This window comes from Lonchura striata, chromosome 8 (assembly GCF_046129695.1).
Source record: "Lonchura striata isolate bLonStr1 chromosome 8, bLonStr1.mat, whole genome shotgun sequence".
Taxonomy (NCBI): Eukaryota; Metazoa; Chordata; class Aves; order Passeriformes; family Estrildidae; genus Lonchura; species Lonchura striata.
The window spans coordinates 20,656,697-20,675,456 of NC_134610.1; the positions used below are offsets into that span (position 1 = coordinate 20,656,697).

The 18,760-nt window shown below is 36.2% G+C and overlaps 2 protein-coding genes across 7 annotated transcripts in view; one reads left to right on the forward strand and one right to left on the reverse strand.

Moving 5' to 3' along the window:
• The first annotated feature begins 22 nt into the window (after window positions 1–22).
• PDK1 (pyruvate dehydrogenase kinase 1) lies at window positions 23–12,976 on the forward strand. The gene is made up of 11 exons (XM_021552470.2): window positions 23–227; window positions 3,357–3,498; window positions 4,942–5,013; window positions 5,541–5,725; window positions 6,012–6,101; window positions 6,392–6,469; window positions 7,069–7,145; window positions 7,824–7,922; window positions 8,844–8,954; window positions 10,137–10,250; window positions 10,378–12,976. The coding sequence occupies exons 1-11, from the start codon at window positions 110–112 to the stop codon at window positions 10,516–10,518; spliced, it is 1,227 nt and encodes a 408-aa protein (XP_021408145.2). The 5' UTR covers window positions 23–109; the 3' UTR covers window positions 10,519–12,976.
• A 648-nt stretch (window positions 12,977–13,624) lies between these two features.
• The window catches only part of LOC110482898 (neurabin-1), a 36,968-nt gene continuing 31,832 nt past the window's right edge, over window positions 13,625–18,760 (reverse strand). For all 6 annotated transcript variants that reach the window (XM_021552467.3, XM_021552466.3, XM_021552465.3 and 3 more), the window contains 2 exons: window positions 16,261–16,449; window positions 13,625–15,022 (listed from right to left, as the gene is read on the reverse strand). In XM_021552467.3, coding sequence (XP_021408142.2) covers window positions 14,855–15,022; window positions 16,261–16,449 — 357 coding nt within the window. In that variant the 3' untranslated portion in view covers window positions 13,625–14,854. The remainder of the gene's footprint in view (window positions 15,023–16,260; window positions 16,450–18,760) is intronic.

An 18,760-nucleotide genomic window follows, 5' to 3' on the forward strand; every position in this document is an offset into this window, starting at 1 on the left:
CGCCCCCGGCGGCGCGGCGGAGGCGGCCGCGGCCTGGGCAGGGGCCGGGGCAGCGGCGCGGCGGGAAATGGCGGCCGGGCCGGGCTGAGCGAGGGGCCGGAGCTGCGCCATGAGGCTGCTGCGCGCCCTTCTGCGCGGCGCTGCCGCGGGCAACATCCCGCAGCAGGTGGACTTCTACTCGCGCTTCTCCCCCTCGCCGCTCTCCATGAAGCAATTTCTGGACTTCGGTGAGTCCCCGGCGAGCCGCCCTCGACCGCTGCCCCTCCTCCCACAGGTGCCTGTGAGGAGCGGGACGGCCGCGACCCCTCACCCCGTCAGCCGCTTATCTGTTAATGCTGTGCTTTCTGGCAGAAAGGGGCTCTGCTTCCTTCTGGGACAAGGGAGCCCGGTTGCCTCATTCCCGGAGACCGCAACTATGGCAAGGTTGAAATTTAGCTGAAAACTCCGGTTTTTGGCACCACCAGGCTAGTCGGGTGTTTTCCTGCAGAGTCCGCAGTGTTGGGGAGAGGATGGGAACAGCTGTGACAACTGGTATTGTTAGAGCAGTGACTCAGACAGGTGAGACTGGTTAAGCCTTTTGCGAAGCAGCGTGCAGCCTTTTAAAGGCACCTTCCAAACACACGAAGCGTTTAGCCTCGGCTGGCACCGAGGGGCCGGAACAGTCATCACTGCTCAGTTACTTGGCCTGTGCCCTACAGAAACATCCTATCCAAATGCTGCTGTTTAGGTGTGTGAGAGAAGGAGCAGCATGTAGCACCGGGAGCCGTCCTGGAGGGTTTGGAATCTAGTCTTCAAAATGAGTAAATCAGTAACAGGATACTCAATCTTACACCCGGTGCCAAAACCACTCCGAATGCTTCCAGACTTGACTGTCAGCTTGGAAACAAAAGGGATCACAGGAATTGTTCTATTCTGCTTCAAAGCAAAGACCACATAGAGAAAGGTTGTGTAACTCACACTGAGGCACCTTTTCAAAGCCTGAGGTTGGAGCCATTCTATAGTACATTCTCTTTCTGTACCCAAGGCACTTTGGCATACATACATGTGTACGTGTTATATAGTTAACTAGTTAATAGCTTAGTGGCTTTTTATAGTTTTGCAAATAAAACCTAAGTGAGAATTAATCCTAGAACCCCAAACTTTATATAAGCAGGGAGATTTACAAAGATTTTCTCACAATTATCTGCTATCACTTCATCCATCTATTCAATGTTTCCCTTGTGGCAATGAAACGTATCTGACATTTAAAACTCCATATTCCTACAGGAACTCCACCATATGTTCTGTTGCTACTGTAATTTTAAACGAAGCTTGCAATTCAGAGTTTGTTTTGACCTGTATTATTTTACCACTACTGATAAAATGCTTACCATAAAATCAATGCTTATTTTCAAGGTATGCTTGTGTCAAAAGATAGACTACTTTTTTGCTCTTAGTACCTGAACATAAGGTAAAAATCTTGAAAACTTCTACAGTATTTTTTCCTCTCTTTTCCTTAAGGATATAATCTTTACAGAGAGAAAAAACTAATAACACAAATAAAAAAGACTGCAAGACAGAGACAATATTTCTCTATAAGAGATTGTGTAGCCATTATAATCTGATAGTGTTTTCATTAAGGATTTTTTTTTTTTTTTTGCTCCTTTTGCAAGAGTGAGAACAGTCAAAGAGGAAATAATAAAATCTGGTAAAGCTAACTTTAAAAAATGAAATATTCTGTAAGAAAATTTAGGTCTGGTCTTGGGTTATAAGACCACAGTATTTTCTGTAGGAGTTTTACCCATTCTTTGCCAAGATACAGACTGTTTCTGCACATGGGAAGAGTCATTTGCCTGTTTAATTTGCCTGCTCTATACTGCCTTCCATATTTCACCAAGATTACAAAGATAAGGCCTTCAGATACAAAAACTATTTTGTAAAATGAAATTTCTTAAGTATATGAGGCATTTAAAGATTATATTTACACTTTCATACCTCAAATCTGATTTGTTCTTGTAATTTTACCCAAAAAAAGGGAAAGACTAGTAACAGTCATGCCTGTGCAGTCTGACTAGGGAAAAGAATGAAAGGTTTCTAGGCAGAGGTCATATATAGACAGTGCATAATGCTGGTAAATGCCATTGTGGAGGAATTTCTTGTAAATTATTCACTTTTTTAGTAACTGACATTCTTTTATCAATGTAGTTTATTATGTGTCTGAGTCTGCATGCTTTAAAGTAAACTTCTCTATTTCAATGTGGTGAAGATTTTTCATGTTTAAGGCAGTCCAGACTTCCTTTTTTCTTTCCTCATCCCTTCCTTTAATCTTTTTTTCCAACTTCCCCTTGCCAAATGGAAGGAGTGAACTGAGCAGTAACACAGGAGTTAATTTGTAGGAGATACGTTTTGTGAAACATGAGACCTGAAGTATACACTTCACTGCAGCAGATGGGCAGGTTAGAAGTTCAGATGATGTTTATGTGACAGTCTTTAAGTCTAGAAAGAAGTCTGGCTGAGAATGAAGTACAGCATTTCTTAGTCTCTTCCCCACTCTGCACCCTCTTTTCTCACCTAGGAAAACAAGCTTTGTGGGAGTAAAAGCAGGTCTTGATTTTAATAAAGACATTTAAACATTTAATTGCCACCCCCACAGATGACACTTGTTCTTCCAAAAGGACCGGTCAGTTATGAAAAGAGGCAGTATTTCCACTTCTAGCTTTTAAAAATGTAAAAATTTAACTCTATTAGTATCCTAATGGCTAAGCAGAGTAGCTGTCCTGCTTTCATTTCTTTCTCACTATTCATGTGAATTCATTCACCTGACTTCTGTTCTTTTAAGACTGAATTTAAACTACAACAGATGCAGTTGAAAATGAGATCTCTATTTCTGAATTCATTTTCTCAAAGTATTTGAGAATGAGTTATGATAATTAACTAAGATCAGTGATGAAAAGCAGGGTGTATGGGACTACAATACATTCTCAAGCATCCTTCTCATAAATAGTTTCCTGTGCTGGTTTCACTTCTCTGATGTGCTCAGAATGACAGTGTTTGATCAGTGTTGGTTAGAGTTTGCTGCAAATAAAATGAACAATATACATGGATAGAAGCCATATTTAAATCTGAACAGTAAAGGTCTGTAACCGTTGCATTAGTTTCTGTTTATATATTGAAGATTCTCGTTACTGCAAGAGGAAGGTTTCAGTATGCAATAAATTTTGAAACACAAGTGGGCTGCTGCCATGAAAGAAACACCGGCTTACCAGCCTGGGAGAGTCCGCTTGGAATTCAAGGTATAGGCCTCTAATGCAAGCAACTAAGTTTGTGTAGTTCTCTACCATAGTATTGACTTCATTCTGATGTCATATTGGTCTTAGGATCTGAAAATGCTTGTGAGAAGACTTCATTTATGTTTCTGCGACAAGAGTTGCCTGTGAGATTGGCAAACATAATGAAGGAAATAAGCTTGCTTCCAGACAACCTTCTAAGAACACCTTCAGTTCAGCTGGTGCAGAGCTGGTAAGAACAGTGACATTCCATCCCTTGAAGGGTGACCTGCACATACACAGGTTGGAGGAAATCACTCTTCTACTGAAAGGACATTTTTAAGCTTGTTACATGAACATCACTTATTAATACCAGTGTGATCAGAAACTGAATTTACAGATATGGGGAAAAAAGCATCTAGGAGCAATTAGAGAACCCACAAAGAAATTTAAAAAATCATTAAGTATTGCACACACTCAATGTATGAGGAATCAAACTTTTTTTTTAAAACAAAAATCCACCAAAAGAGTGTTTAATAAGGAATTTACCTAACAGTGAAGAAGCTAGTTGAAGAAAATAACAGAAGCAAACTAAGGCACAAAATATTTGCAAAAGATAGGAGAAACCATTTACAAGACAAGTTATTGCAGACTGAGAGTAAAGGTACAGAAAATATGAAGAAAAAGCAATAGAAAGTTCCCAAAGCCAAAACATAAAACAACAGAGAGAACATGAAGGTATTAAAGTAAAAAAGACATTATTTGAAAAGTAAAGTTTGCTTCCAAGTAAGAAACATAGATATAAACTTTTTTAAGATGAAAGCAAAACAAAGAGATTATTTGGTAACTGCTAAAGGCACAAGGATTTCTGTAAAGGCTTTTAAAGTTAAGATATCTGCCAAAATCTGCCAGTAAGTGGGATTGACTAGATGACTGAATATGAAAAGAGCTATCAATGAGGATACCTTAATGAATTCTTACTGAAACACAAATGCTTACATTCTCATGATACTAGATGACACTGATCAAATAGGAAATTAATTCCATTTGGGCAAATGCAAAGTAGAGCACAGGGAAGAACCTCCTCTCCTGTGTGCTTGCTTTCTTACAATGGAAAAAGAAATGTTGATGCTATTGGGAATATTTTTCTGCATATGTCAGTTGATGGCAAGAAGGAAAATAGTATTAGGAACTAAATAACCAATGGGTAGGAATATAATTGTACCACTGTGTTAGCCCATTATTCTCCTGAATTACATGCAGCTCCATCCTGAACAGAAAAGACCAAGAGGGATAATCAGGGGGTTGGAACAATTCTACGTGAGGAGAAACCAAATGGAATTCTTCAGCTTGGAAAATATGTATCTAAGGAAAGGGATGGCAGAAATACTTAAATCACAAATGGAAAGATTTTTCTACTAACAGGAACACACAGGGGCTGCAAATAAGTGATCACCTACTCGGTTTAAAACACAAAGATGATATTTTATGCATTCTAATTAAATTGTGGAATTCATTGCTCTGGAAATTTTGGAAGAAAACTTTATAAATAGATTCAAAGGAATCTAACAAAATTCACAGAGAGACAGGTAGAATGATTTGGAAACACACAACATTGGAAGACCACAAAATGCTAACCAGAGAGATCTGGGGAGGCATATTAGATTGATCTTTATCCTGTTTATTTCATTGAAAGGTATGTCCAAAGTCTTCAGGAGATTCTTGACTTTAAGGACAAAAGCTCAGAAGATTCAGGGGCTATTCACAGGTAAGGCTTTGCTGTCATGTATATCTTGTTAATATTGTATTGAAGAACTGGCAAAAAAAAAAAACCAATATCTGAAAAAACATTTCCTATCTCAGATCTTAACAGAAGAATTGCAGCAATGTCATCCTGTCCCTAAAACAGGAGGTTACATTAAAATAGGAAGTTAAGCACTTAAGCATAATGTCATTCTGTAGAATGCTTTGGTCAGTGCTGGCTGACCAGAAGTGCCATTTGACAGGTACAGGTTGTTCTGCATGAAAACAGTTGGCACAGTTTTCTCTTTCTCTTGGCAGGTATCAAGATTATTTAATAAATAAATAGTAATTTTATAAACAGTCAAAATAGTGGACTACTGATTGTTTCAATGCTAGTCACCTGAAATGCACTGTAAAGACTAACCTGCCTTCTTACTGCAGCAGGCAGCCATGCTATTTTTGTATGTAAGTCTTCATTTTTGTAGACAGGCACTGTTTGCTGGAGGATTAAATTCCCTTGAAAGTGAAATAATAACAATGTATCCATTTTAGTTTTACAGATACTGTGATAAAAATCCGGAATCGCCACAATGATGTAATTCCCACCATGGCTCAAGGAGTAATCGAATACAAGGAAAGCTTTGGCATTGATCCAGTGACCTCACAGAACGTGCAGTATTTTTTAGACCGCTTCTACATGAGTCGCATTTCAATCAGAATGCTCCTTAATCAACACTGTACGTGTTGAAAGGAGGGAAATGATATCTGTACCATGTCAGTTGTATTTTTCTTTAAGTGCTTAATATGTCCTAAGGTGACACTTAGGAGAATACTATTTGTCTTGCCATTTATAACTCATTCTTAATACAATTCATAAAATATTTATTAATTGTAGGCTTTTCAGTATGGTGAGGACTGAAATGATGTATTTCCTATAAATTTTTTATTTAGCAAAATGGAAGACACAAAGTAAAATTTTTATAAAGTTACGCTGGATATTAAATGATGTTTTCTTTTTGGCAGCTTTACTGTTTGGTGGGAAAATTAATCCAGCTCATCCAAAACATATTGGAAGCATCGATCCTAACTGCAATGTTGTTGAAGTTATTAGAGGTAAACTCAGATGATAAGAATCTTGAAAACTTGCATGAGAGTATATACTAAGAGCAAATACACGTCCTGATAGGCATATATTGTTTTGTTCTTGACTACCAGAAGTGTAAGTTTTATTGACGTGAAATACATTTTTGTTTCTTTTTCCTATAAACATAGTTTTTCTGAAATGTACAAATCTCCCTGACAATGCGCAGTAGTTTCAAAATTTTTTTTTGCCAGATTCTGAAGGAGGAAAAGCAAAAAAAAGTGGGGGGGAGAAATGTAACTTCGTGTGTTTTTTATTATAGATGGCTATGAAAACGCCAAGAGACTTTGTGATTTATATTACATGAGCTCTCCAGAACTTATCCTTGAAGAGTTGAATTGTAAGTGAATATGGACAAGGCATGCTCTTGAACATCATGAAGGCTTCTTCTAAAGGAGCTGGTAGTGAAATGTTCTGCTTTTCACATAGTTCATGTGTTCTCTGTATCTACTGGGTTTTTTAAATCTGGTACAATGCTTTCCTCATTCCTACCTTTAACCAGAAAACTGACATGAGTAGAAGTATTTGATTCTACAGCTGTTGATATTATAAATTTTAGCAGGCTCCTTCCCTCACTAAGATTTCATGTTTCTTCACCTGACATTCTGCATCTCACCCTCTCTGCATTTTTTGCGACAATGTTAAAGATTTATGCAAGACTTTCTATTTCATCTTTGTGATATCTATGAGGTTATTTGAAAGCATGATATGCCCTAGACAGTGATCCCATACTGGGTTTTAAGATTAATTTCTAAAGCAGCAAGCAACATTTGAAAATCTTGATTATGACTTTTGATTAACATACAATTTTTCAAAAGATTTCTGTTCAAATTTTCCTTCTTTAAACTTAACAATAGAAATTCACATTTTTAATTACTGTGGGAATGAATAAAATACATCTTATTTGCTATTTAGTTATTCAGACTCTCTTCTCCCCAGCTAAATCACCAGGACAGCCTATGCAAGTGGTGTACGTGCCATCACATCTCTATCACATGGTTTTTGAACTTTTCAAGGTCTGTGCACTTAACCATTAATTACTCAATTCTTTCATACATCTTTGTTTTATGAGATTGTATTACTTTGACTTTTCAAACTGATTCTAGATCACAGCGTGTTTTTGCAAGTACAAACTTCTTGCCATTTGACTGCAGCAACACAGCTATCCTGTACTATTAGAGAAACAATAAATGCATAGAAAATGAACAGCTTTGGAAGATGTATCTCTTTAACCTAGCCACTGCATACCTTCTGAACATCTTAAACCTTAAAATGTATGATGAAAGTAATTAATAAAGCAAGTGAGAATAAGATATCCCATAAATTGTGTATTTTTAAATCTGGTAAAATACGTTAACACATCCTACAGAGCTTTTCTCCAGCAGTTTAGTCATAGACTTTTCTTGGACTTCGTGTCAGATTGTGTGTACTATGTGCATTATGAAGAATTCTGGAACACAAATGCTGTACATTAAACAATTTACATTTCCTTTAAAAAATTAAATATTTAAAGTCTCAGTATTCTAATAAACTAAATGTACTGATACTGAATAAACTAGGAATATTAAAAAAAAACATTCTGAACCAATATATATTTGTTCTGATTCTAAATATATTATAAAAATAACTACCAAATTATATTTTAAGTTAATATACAAAGTGAATAGGATTTAAGTTGTACTTGAAAATTACAGAATGCAATGAGAGCCACCATGGAACATCATGCTGATCAATGCCTTTATCCTGCAATTCATGTACACATCACCTTGGGAAATGAGGATTTAACTGTGAAGGTACTAATTTTTTTTTCTATTCTGAAAGTTATTTTCATTAGGCTTTTCTTTTCCTGTCATGAGCAGCATATTAGCAACTTGAGCTGGTGATCTGGTTCCATCAATAGATTGTACGTGATGACGTATGTAAGTAAAAAGCCCTTATGGGATTTCACATACTGCCTCATGAAGAGGCTGCAGTCACATTAAGGGCTCTGCAATAGCATCCTATACTTGCTTGTGTCTTGCCTAGCTTAGAAGCAACCATGACTAAAAATGAAGTAGCATCTTTATACAATTGTAACATCCACATCTTCTAAGTGACAATGACAGAGCTATACAGGTGTGAAACAACTGAAGGGAAATACATATTGTGTATTCCACACAAAACAAAGCTCCTGAAGTACAGTTTCCAGTTTCCTTTTTCTGTACAACATTCATGTTTGATTTCAACACAGCTGCAAGCACTGGATTTTTCATAGGTCTAACTAAACTGTAGTAAAACAACTCCTTTGACTTACTCCTTCAAGTAATAGGTTTTAGTAAATTATATTTAAATGACAGTATTCTTGAGAAATAAAGATAAAATACACAGAGAACCTAGAATTTGCTAAAAGGTATAGATAGTGACTTCAGACAAAAGTGTGTTATGAACAAGATAAAAGCAATGCAGAATTCAAGCAGAATTTCCTTTTCTCCAAGAGATTATAAATGCTTCTTATGGCAGTATTTTATTTAATGGTTTGGATAAAGGATGAAAGGGAAGGATTCATCTCTCTTTGGTCATTGCTGAAAGTGAGAATTAAAGAAAATCTGTAACTTAGCAGGGACAACTTCAAATAATACTTTACCATATCTTTCTCTGGCTTATTATTTGAGAGAAGATATATTTTATAAAAATGTATTCAGGGATATAAAGCTAAATGCTCCTTCTTGTTCCAGATGAGTGACCGTGGTGGGGGTGTTCCTATGAGGAAAATTGACAGACTGTTCAACTATATGTATTCAACAGCACCACGTCCTCGTGTTGAGACATCACGAGCTACACCTTTGGTATGCAAGACTTTTATACCATGGCATTGTGGATAGGTCTAATTGTCACAAAAAACATTTTGCTAAAGCTATGAAACACTGAGCTTATAGATATTACATTGGGTAATATTTGAATTTTACTTAATTCACACTTAAAGTATTTTTCAAAAAATACATGAAAAATGGCACAAAATACCAAAAATTATTTAAATTTGTTCGAGATTCTCTTTTTATCTACTAAATCTAATGATCAGCCACCTCAAGCAGAATACTTAGCTATGCTGCATATACTGCAGTGAGAGCAGGATTCAGAATTATTTTTGTAGCCACTGAATGAAAGGAGGAATAATTATAGCAGTGACTTTAGATCAAAGCCATAGTTCATTTGTATTATGTAGTCAATTGTACCAACCCCCAGCAAGGATGAAGGTACATAGATGTGACAGGGCATATGAAGAATCCACTTTGGTCTCATGTGAATGTAATAAATGCACAAGAAATAAACCCTAAGTGCTCAGAAATTAGAATCTCTGAACAGCTTTCCTGTATTTATTCTCTCACATTGCATCATTAAAAATACATGTAGTTCTGTATGTAGATAACTCTGCAACTTACTAAACATGAAATCTTTACAGAGGACTGCTGTGTACACTCGCTGAGAGATTACCTCTAAAATTTAAACAAAAATTAGTATTTAAACAAAGTATGTAGTAATTAAACAAAAAATCACGCTTAACACTTCAGGGCTCTGTCCTGCTACTAGAGCCAGGGCTTAGTAGAATTTCAGTATAAGCTGCAAAGTCATAGGTGTTGCGTATTGAACCTTTTTTGTATGTACTGATGATGACATGTATTTGACTTAAGAACTCTTGTGTACTTAAGAGTAGTAGCTCCATGAAGCATCATGCAAACACACAGCAGAGTTTTCTCTAATCTCTTCAAAAAGCTACCATAATCCAAGAAGTGTTATCTACCACCCCTGCCTAACAAAGGAATCAAAACAGTTTTCTCATAATCACAATCATTCATGCATTTTTCTGGTTTTGGGGTATGTAATAGCTTGGTGGAGGGCATAACAGTTACACCTGAGCTCCTGTTATTGTCAAACATCATGCTTAGTTTGTCTATTTTACCTATTAAGTTTAAACAGAAAATGCCACTGATAAATGCAATTAATGGAAGTATACTTTTTCTCCTGATCAGGCTGGATTTGGTTATGGCTTACCCATATCACGTCTGTATGCACAGTACTTCCAAGGAGACCTGAAACTGTATTCCTTAGAAGGCTATGGTACAGATGCAGTTATTTACATCAAGGTATGATGTAACACTCTGATTTTACATTTATCAGCAACTCTAATCTGAACTGCTAATGCAACTCCTTGTTCTGTTATGGTAACTTCAGTTAAAAAGAATCATCAGCTAGAGCCTTTTCTCCTTACAGGCCTTATCAACAGAATCAATTGAAAGACTCCCTGTATACAACAAAGCAGCCTGGAAACATTATAAAGCAAACCATGAAGCTGATGACTGGTGTGTGCCAAGCAGTGAGCCAAAGGACATGACCACTTTTCGGAGTATGTAGCTTTTTCCTCAGCAGCTCCTAAGAAGTAGGTTTGTCTGTAAAGGGAATTAGAAGATCTAATTTATGATGTTGAGCCACTTCTGATATGTGAAAGTAATTTTAAATGGTGTAATAGAAATTTGAGTGTAATGAGGCTTTTCTGAAATTAAAAAACCAACAGCCACCAAAACCCCCAAACATGCACTTATAAAAAAAAGGTCATATTTAATTTGTTCCACTTTCTATTTATGACTGCTTTCAGAGCTAAGTCAAAGGAACATATTTTGGTTTTTATAGGGATCAATTCAACAGCTAATCTGGTATTAATTAATCTGGTATTAATTTGTATTATTAAAAATAATTATATTAGAATAATTATTTAAAAAGTCATTGGAACATTCATTATACAATTCTACAGATTAATGAAAAATTTGTGTAAGAAATATTGAGCTCACTGCTATACCTTTGCAAGTGTATGGCACAGTTCTTTTATCTTAAGCATGCTGAAGCTTAATTTTGTAAAGTTAGATATGTTGCCTACATACACTGCCTACATCAGCTGTAGAAATCACAACTCTGTAAGGATAAAAATTTTTAAAAAGTGTTTTTTAACTGCTACTACTGATATGATGTATCTCAGGTACGTGGCATCAGTTCTATTTCTTTGGTTGTAATGTGAATATATAATAGATGTGAAAAATTTACCTTGCCCTGATCATTGTGAATTAAAAAACAGCATTGGCTTGTATACAGTAGAGAAATATTAGTCTTGCATTTGCCTGTATTTCTATAGGTTATATCAAAATGCAATATCAACATTCTAGCCTTTGTAAGATCTCAGACTTACAATAAATATAAATGGGAACTATTTTAATAAACAGATTCTTAAAATTTGTCTGTCATAGGGCATCTCTATTACTTTGACAGTATAAACTGCCTTCTCAGGAGTAAGTAAGAGTAAGTGGAATTAGCAGTTTTGAAAATACCTTTGCATTTGTGAGATGCTTCTAGCCTCGTTTTTGTAGTAACTGGAAGTCACACTATAACATAAACATGATAACCAGAATATGTAAAGACAAATCAGAACATACAGGGGAAGATAGAGAGGGGAATGAATCTTGCATTTCAGGTACAGAGTCCTAATAAAGAATTCAACTGTATGAGTTTTGTTCAAATCATACACATCTGTGTTGCACCTCGATCCCCGTCATTCCTGAGCATTTTTGGAGTGATGCAGTTAAAGCCATTGAGAACCAATCCTTTTCATAGTTAATTAAACTTCATGTAATTCTGTGGGTTTTGTTCTGCAGCAGAAATGCATAATCCATCTCAGAAACAAGAAGCCTAACTTTTGCTAGTTTATTATCTCTTTGCAGAGCAAAAGGTGAGATACCACAAGTGAAGGGGATAGTTGGATGTTGGAAATTGAAGTCATGCTACTCTAGTTGTAGCTGAGCCAGATTCAAGATTTATCACTTGCTACCTCGCTAGCCAAGTTCTGCAAAACAACAAAATGGTTTTATTACCCTGGTTAAGCTAATGTAGATAACTTTAACAGAAATGCATTACAGACTGGGCTTATACAGTTAAACTGACAGTCTGAGGGAGGATTATTGTATCTTAATTGCCACCAGATCAGTAAGGTTACCTATTCCACTCAAGCTTGTGGGCACCTTCAGGCCCCTAATTCTTCCTTACAAAGATGCGAGTTGATAACTGGCACACCTTTCAATCTACATGGCTACAAGTGAGGAGAACTGACAGCTGTTCTCTTCTTTGGCCCTGCAAGAGGATGTGAGGAATGCCATGTAGTGTAAAATGGGGCCTGTGCACATGTTGGAAGGGACACTTGCAGCTATTGCTTTTGCTAAACTAAAGCTGAAATTACAGCAAGGGCTTTTAAAAACTCAGGTCTGAAGCTGAGTATTCCAGCCTTTAAATATTTTAACTAACTCAATTGATTTTAGTAACACTGGACAAGTACAAGCAGTATTTCTGAAGAAAAGCTAACAGTTTGTTTTCTACAAAGTCTATTAAGTATTTTAGATATTACTGTAATAAAGGCTCTTTCATGTTCTCAGCTAACTATCAACTGAATTCTGATTACCAGAGCAACTTGCTGTATACTTATATTTGTAGTTATCTCTTTGACTGTCGCCCCAAATGATTGTGGTGAAAACACAAATGCACAGTGTTTTGATTTACAATATTTAATCATAATTAAAAATTTGATATTTGATAACTTTTGCTTTATAGAAGTGCAGAAGACAACTTCTGTGTTTAGTATTTTCATTACTACACTGAAGTCATTGTGAGCACACTGGTTAAGCTGAAGTGAATCACTACAAAATCAAAATGCTGAGATTAATAGTTTTGTATGCAAATTAGGTCAGTCTTGCACTGTAAAATTAATCTTGGTTTGTGTTAATTTTTGAAAGAATTGCTGCATTTATTCATTAAAACTATTGTAAAAATGAAACTTTGTTGGGTGACTGTGTAGCTTTGGTACTGAGCTGGCTCCGTGCATCCAGCTCAGTTCAACATCCACCAGGTGTTAAACGCTGTATGCTGCGATAATCGGTGTTCTCATGCTCAGTGCCAGGGGAGTTTATCATCCCTGCTATGGCCCCTCCTTACCTGTTACAGCTCTGCACACAGGGAAACCTCTGAAACCATCATTTCCACTAGCCTCTTTCAGAAGAAAACTATTCCCAGGGTGCAACAGTACACTTAAAGAAAAAAGGTAAAATGGGGTTTTAGCAATATTCTCTGTTCTAGCTGTGAAAATACTCAACTTTCTTGACTGAATTAATTACATGGGAGAACCTGAGCATTTCATGATTCCGTACTTCTAATTCCTTTCTCTTTCATCAGTAGGGCAGCATTCCGCTTTGGTTCAAGGTCTGTAAGTTTGGCATACAACTCAAAGCTACTGTAAACAAAATAAATTAGTTAAATCTTGACCAAAGAATGCATAAAAATGAAATATAATATCTTTTAAAAAGTATTTATTACCAAGATTTTCAAACTTTATTTTGGAAATGCCTAGTGTGCAGAAGCATTTCCACACAGTCATTTTACTGAAATTCTTAAGACATAAAAAAAAAAAAAAGTGAAACACCAACAGTGAAGTTCATTCATTTAATTAAAATGAAAAACAGTCCATAGATTTAAAGGAGAACTTGGTTCACATAAATGAACTATGTAAGTTTTGTTCTAGTCCATTCTATGGTGGAACTGGTATTTAATCTAATCTATGTTTCTGGAATAATCTAAATTAAGGAAGTGCTCTTGTAGTATCTCTAGAAAATAGTATGTAAATGTACAAAACACCAAGTCATGTTCTAAGCTATTTCAAGAATCAAATCCTCCTTTAAAGAGAAATAATCTGTAGTCTACAATTTAACATTTAAATACAAGGCAGAAACCCAGGGCGTCAGTGATGATTTTTCCTACAATTCTTCCCTCAGTATTTTAAGTCTGAAAAACAGTATTGTTTAGCAAATATATAAATTTGGTCCGCAGAAAATCTTGTTGCATGTAGAAAAGAGAAATACACATATTGCAAGTTGATCTTATTCATAGCATAAATCTATAAAACTATGTATTATTTAGGAAAAATAGTTTAAAAAGGATCTTATTTATACGCTTAAACCTTGTCCCAACACCATACGGGGAGTGTACAGAAAACTTAGCATTATGCTTAGGATATGTAGTTTGTGAAAAATGACTTAGTATTTCTTGTTATTTTCTCAGTAAATTGCAACACATAGAATTCAAAAACAATGTGCTACTAAAGTGAACTCTGAATGAAATTCCAGAAGTAAAAGAATTAAAATAATCCTAAATTCGAATACATGCTTTCTTTTTAAATTAATTTGACATTACCATTTCTTAAACTTAATTTTTACTATACATCTGTAGTGGCAACAGATAAACAGACTGTCACAGACTGAATTTGTTGGCAGGATTTTTCTATTGTCCCTCTATCACCTTCTGCTCTATCAAATGCTAGTTGACTAGTACTGGAATGATTTTTAAGACATTATTCTACTTTCCACAAACATCAATTTTGATGGAAAGGGCATATGACACCTTAGAAGCAGAAATGTTACTTAAGGCAGAAAGTTAAATTATTGTCCATTAGTACAGGCAGAGTCAACTAGAAATAAAAATAATGAAAATATTATTTCATTTTATTGGGCTGTAATGGGGAGGGACCAGAATTAAAAAGTAAAAAACCACCTACCACGTTGAACTGTTGCACTTTCCCTCTTCCCTCAATTGTACAATTATATACAAATCTGCTGAACTTCCTCAAGATTAGGTAAGTCTGCACTAAAATAGAATGGTAATTTTAGCAGCTTGATTCAAGAGTGGCCACAACTCTGCTAGTCTTGCGAACTTCTTTCTCCTTCTTTTGAACCTTTTCCTTCTGCTTTTCCAGTTTTTCCTGTGTTTTTCTAATATCCTTAATTTTTTTCTTTATTGTTGATCGGTCATTTTGACTGGAAACTCCTAAAGCCTTTGGAGGAGGAAAACAAAACAAAACCTCATCAGTAATTTTTTTCAACAGCACTGTTAACAGTGCTTGTGCATTAACAACAAAACAGTGTCACTCACTTTTTGACAAGATAATCTGTTTATTTGAAAGGTAAAAACTTAAGGCTGCAAAAACACTGCAAATAATCATCTAGGTAACAAGGTAGGTAAGAAAACCAAGGCCACCTCTTCAGTTTTGAAATAACGATTTCATGTTGCATTTTACAAACATATAAACCCATGAGAATTCTCAGAAAATAACATCATTGGTATTAGTCTCCAGATCTTTTTCTAGGTATTTTTATACACGAGGAATTTTTACTGAGTGAGAACTCTGAAGGATTTTGAAGTGCTCTGGAGCGGACGGTACACTTCCACTTGCGGACGGCAGGTGGCAGCACGGGACTCCGAGTGTGTGACCCGGGCACGCGGAGCTCTGGGCATCAGCGTCCCGGCTCCGCAGCTGGACACAGCAATCACAGGCCAGTCACTGCGATTCCCTCTGTGCCCACCAAGTTTTGTAAAATACAGGACATTTAGTGTTGCCTGTCTATTAAAATTAAGGCATATTTTTGAGACTGAAGTCAGAACAACTTCTTCCCCCCTAGGCTCCTCAAATTCTGCTACCGATCATTAATAATAATTTGCCTTATGCCAGAGTAGACCAATAAACCTCTTCTAGCTGCACATCTTGAGTGTCCCTAATGCAGTCTCGTAATCTAACAAGAAAGAAAAACTGCAGGAATTTACCAGAACTATAAGGGATACATATATACTGCAGCTTCCAGGTGTAAAATGGCAAGAAAAGGTTCAAAAGATTCAGAATATGTATTTTCAGCAGGCATAAAAAACTTGAAACATTTAAAATGTCACCAGATAGGGTTTTAGCCTTTCCATTTGAAGAGAAAATGTTGAAGAAACAGATTTCTAAAACTGGATCCTGCAATTCTATTCGAGCTGGCCAGAACTTGTTTTGATATGACTTTATGTTGAGATTGGTGACAGATGTATCAAGACTCTTTGGACAATTCAGTTTCCTTTTATTTCCTCAACATACAAACAGCAACTCAAAAGCAACTCAAAATAAAATAACACGAGCAAATAACTCTTATTCCTTAAAAAGCTACAGAACCAGCAAATTGGACTTTGTAGATTAAAAATATGTCTAAATAAGCAGTGAAACCTATACAGTTAAAAATCCATCCTGGGATGTGCACATACCTTCAACTTCTCACTGTCAAGCTGCATCAACTGCTGTCCATCTACATTCATAGCTGTGAACTCCGTAATATACTGCTCCATGTTCATTCCCATTAGCCAGTGGCATACTTGCTGGGTGGTCCATTCAGAAATAGGTCTACTGTGCCACTGATTTTGCTTTCCTGTTGTTGTAAATTCATCATCCAATGCCTAACCAATTGAGAAAAGTCACCATAAGCAATATTTTACTCAACTGTATGTTGAATTCCAGTTGTCAGTTTAGTTTGGTTAACAAAGTGCATTTTCACACATGCTCTACTCCAAAAGTAAAGTTCTTGAGATCGCTTTGCCTAATTTACTATAAACAAGACACTTCAACATTCATCACAAACTAAGTCAGAAACAGAGAACATAAATGGTAAATTGGACCTTTCCAAACAATGTACACACTGCCTCAATTAAGCTAGCTGGGTCTTAATGTTAAATGCTACCTTACACAGCATGAAGAATTATTAAGAACTCCATTATTATTGTTAAGTGATGGAAATCCAGAATAAAAGCAATTCTAGTAGTCAGTAAATCTGGTGAGTATTCTAGGTACAGGTTTATTACATTTTGTACATTTGTCAAGAGAAGACTGTTCTTTGAACTAATGCTATTATGTTGACATTTTATAAAGTCTGCCCAAATAGAAGATGACCATTTCAGAAACAGAGCAGCTTGTAGACTTCCACTGAAAATACACTTTGCCAGCTCACAGAGCTTTGAGGCACTCTGCTTCAATTTCATTTTGCTTCAGAGGGGAAAAGGTACTGCTGTTTGTCCTGAAGCACTATTACTTCATCACAGAAGAAAAACTACACAACAAAGCTCAGTATCTGTAGAGAAGAAATTCCAGTGTAGTATTTGAATCACTAACATCAGTTAACTGAAGTCTTATTAACTATCCACGATCATCTCTCACCAGCTCATGACTGAGTACAGGCTGCATTAGACTGCTCATCCAAGGTATTTGCAAACAGAAGAAAATATGCTCCCCTTTTCCAGCAAGTCATTCCCTTTTACAGGCATTTGTAAACAGAAAACACAGGAAAAAAAAGTTTTCTAGTTACAGATTTGAGAGATGACCCTGTTAAGTCGCAGGTGAACAACTACAGCTGCCAGCCAAAGGGATCTCACAAAATCCAGCTTATCTGATTGAATATTTATGAGAGTTGATTGATATAACAAAATGATTGTGGTGATTACAAGTCAAAGACAGTGAGACGTAGGCCTGTCATGTGATCTGATCATGCAACACAATGGATCTAAGCAAGCAATATGGGAGACATGTATGAGGGGACACACAAAATTTTCAAATTTCCAGTGTATTGAAGGACTACATGTAATTTGAAATGGTTTTGCTTTCCCTGGTCTGTGAAACAAGGGACAGTGACTATGTTAAGAGGCAATAAAAACAGAAATGAGTTTGTAGAGCCGGACAGCTTGTGCTGAGGTCTGAAAATCCACACTACAAGCATTTCAAAGGATTTTCATTTCCAAACAGCACTAGTCTGATCACAAAGACTCAATGGCTACTAGCAGCTAGAACGTAGCAGGACCACTGTTGGAGCACATCTGATTTGATTTCTGAGATAAACTGAAGTAAGGCAAGTGGGAACAATCAGAATATTTATTTCAAAAATGAACTCCTTATCCAAATCAAAATGCTTATGTAGATAGAACAAGTGCATCTGCCTTGCTGATGTGTGAAAGGAGAATAGCAATTTGCATAAAATAACAGCAAAGGGCTCTAGAAGAGGATTTGCTTGAAGTGCTGTATACAGCACCTCTATCAAGACAACTGGAGCACTGAGTCTTCTATCCAAGCCATCAAGCTTGAGATGCTTCATACAGAGAAGATTAGTTGCATAAATTACCAGGGGAATTTAAAAATGCATGTCCATTTAAAATAATTTTACATAACAGTACTCCCCAACCTGATAGTGCAATAATAAAAATATATTGGCAACTTTGTCTCATACTAACAAGTGTTCATGAATAGTACATAAAAAAGGGAAAACACTTTGCATTTTAAGTTGGACTTGTATCTCAGGTGTGGTCTGTCAGCCATAAGAAATACTAAAATATATTGCTGCCAAATATGTATTTTTTAATATATCTACGTATTTTTATCATTTTAAGTTGGGGTGTGTATCTGTATATCTCCTTTACATGAAAAAATGTGTAAAGTGTTTAATTCCAGTTGGAACTCACTCTAGATTTGCTGAATCTGTGCAAGCCATGGCAGAACTTCCCTTCTGTAATTTCAGAATGTAACTATATATTCTTGTCAAAAAAAGAATGAGACTCAGATTTTTTCATTTTGTCAGAGAATTGCTGTCCCCTGACAGAATCTTGAGGGCCCTCTAAACCAGTTTGTCCAAGCAGCACAGATTAGATATTTTAACATACTGCACTATGGAGGAGTCTCCAGGCTTAGCTATGAATTACAGCTTCAGCATCATTAATTGCTAACAAA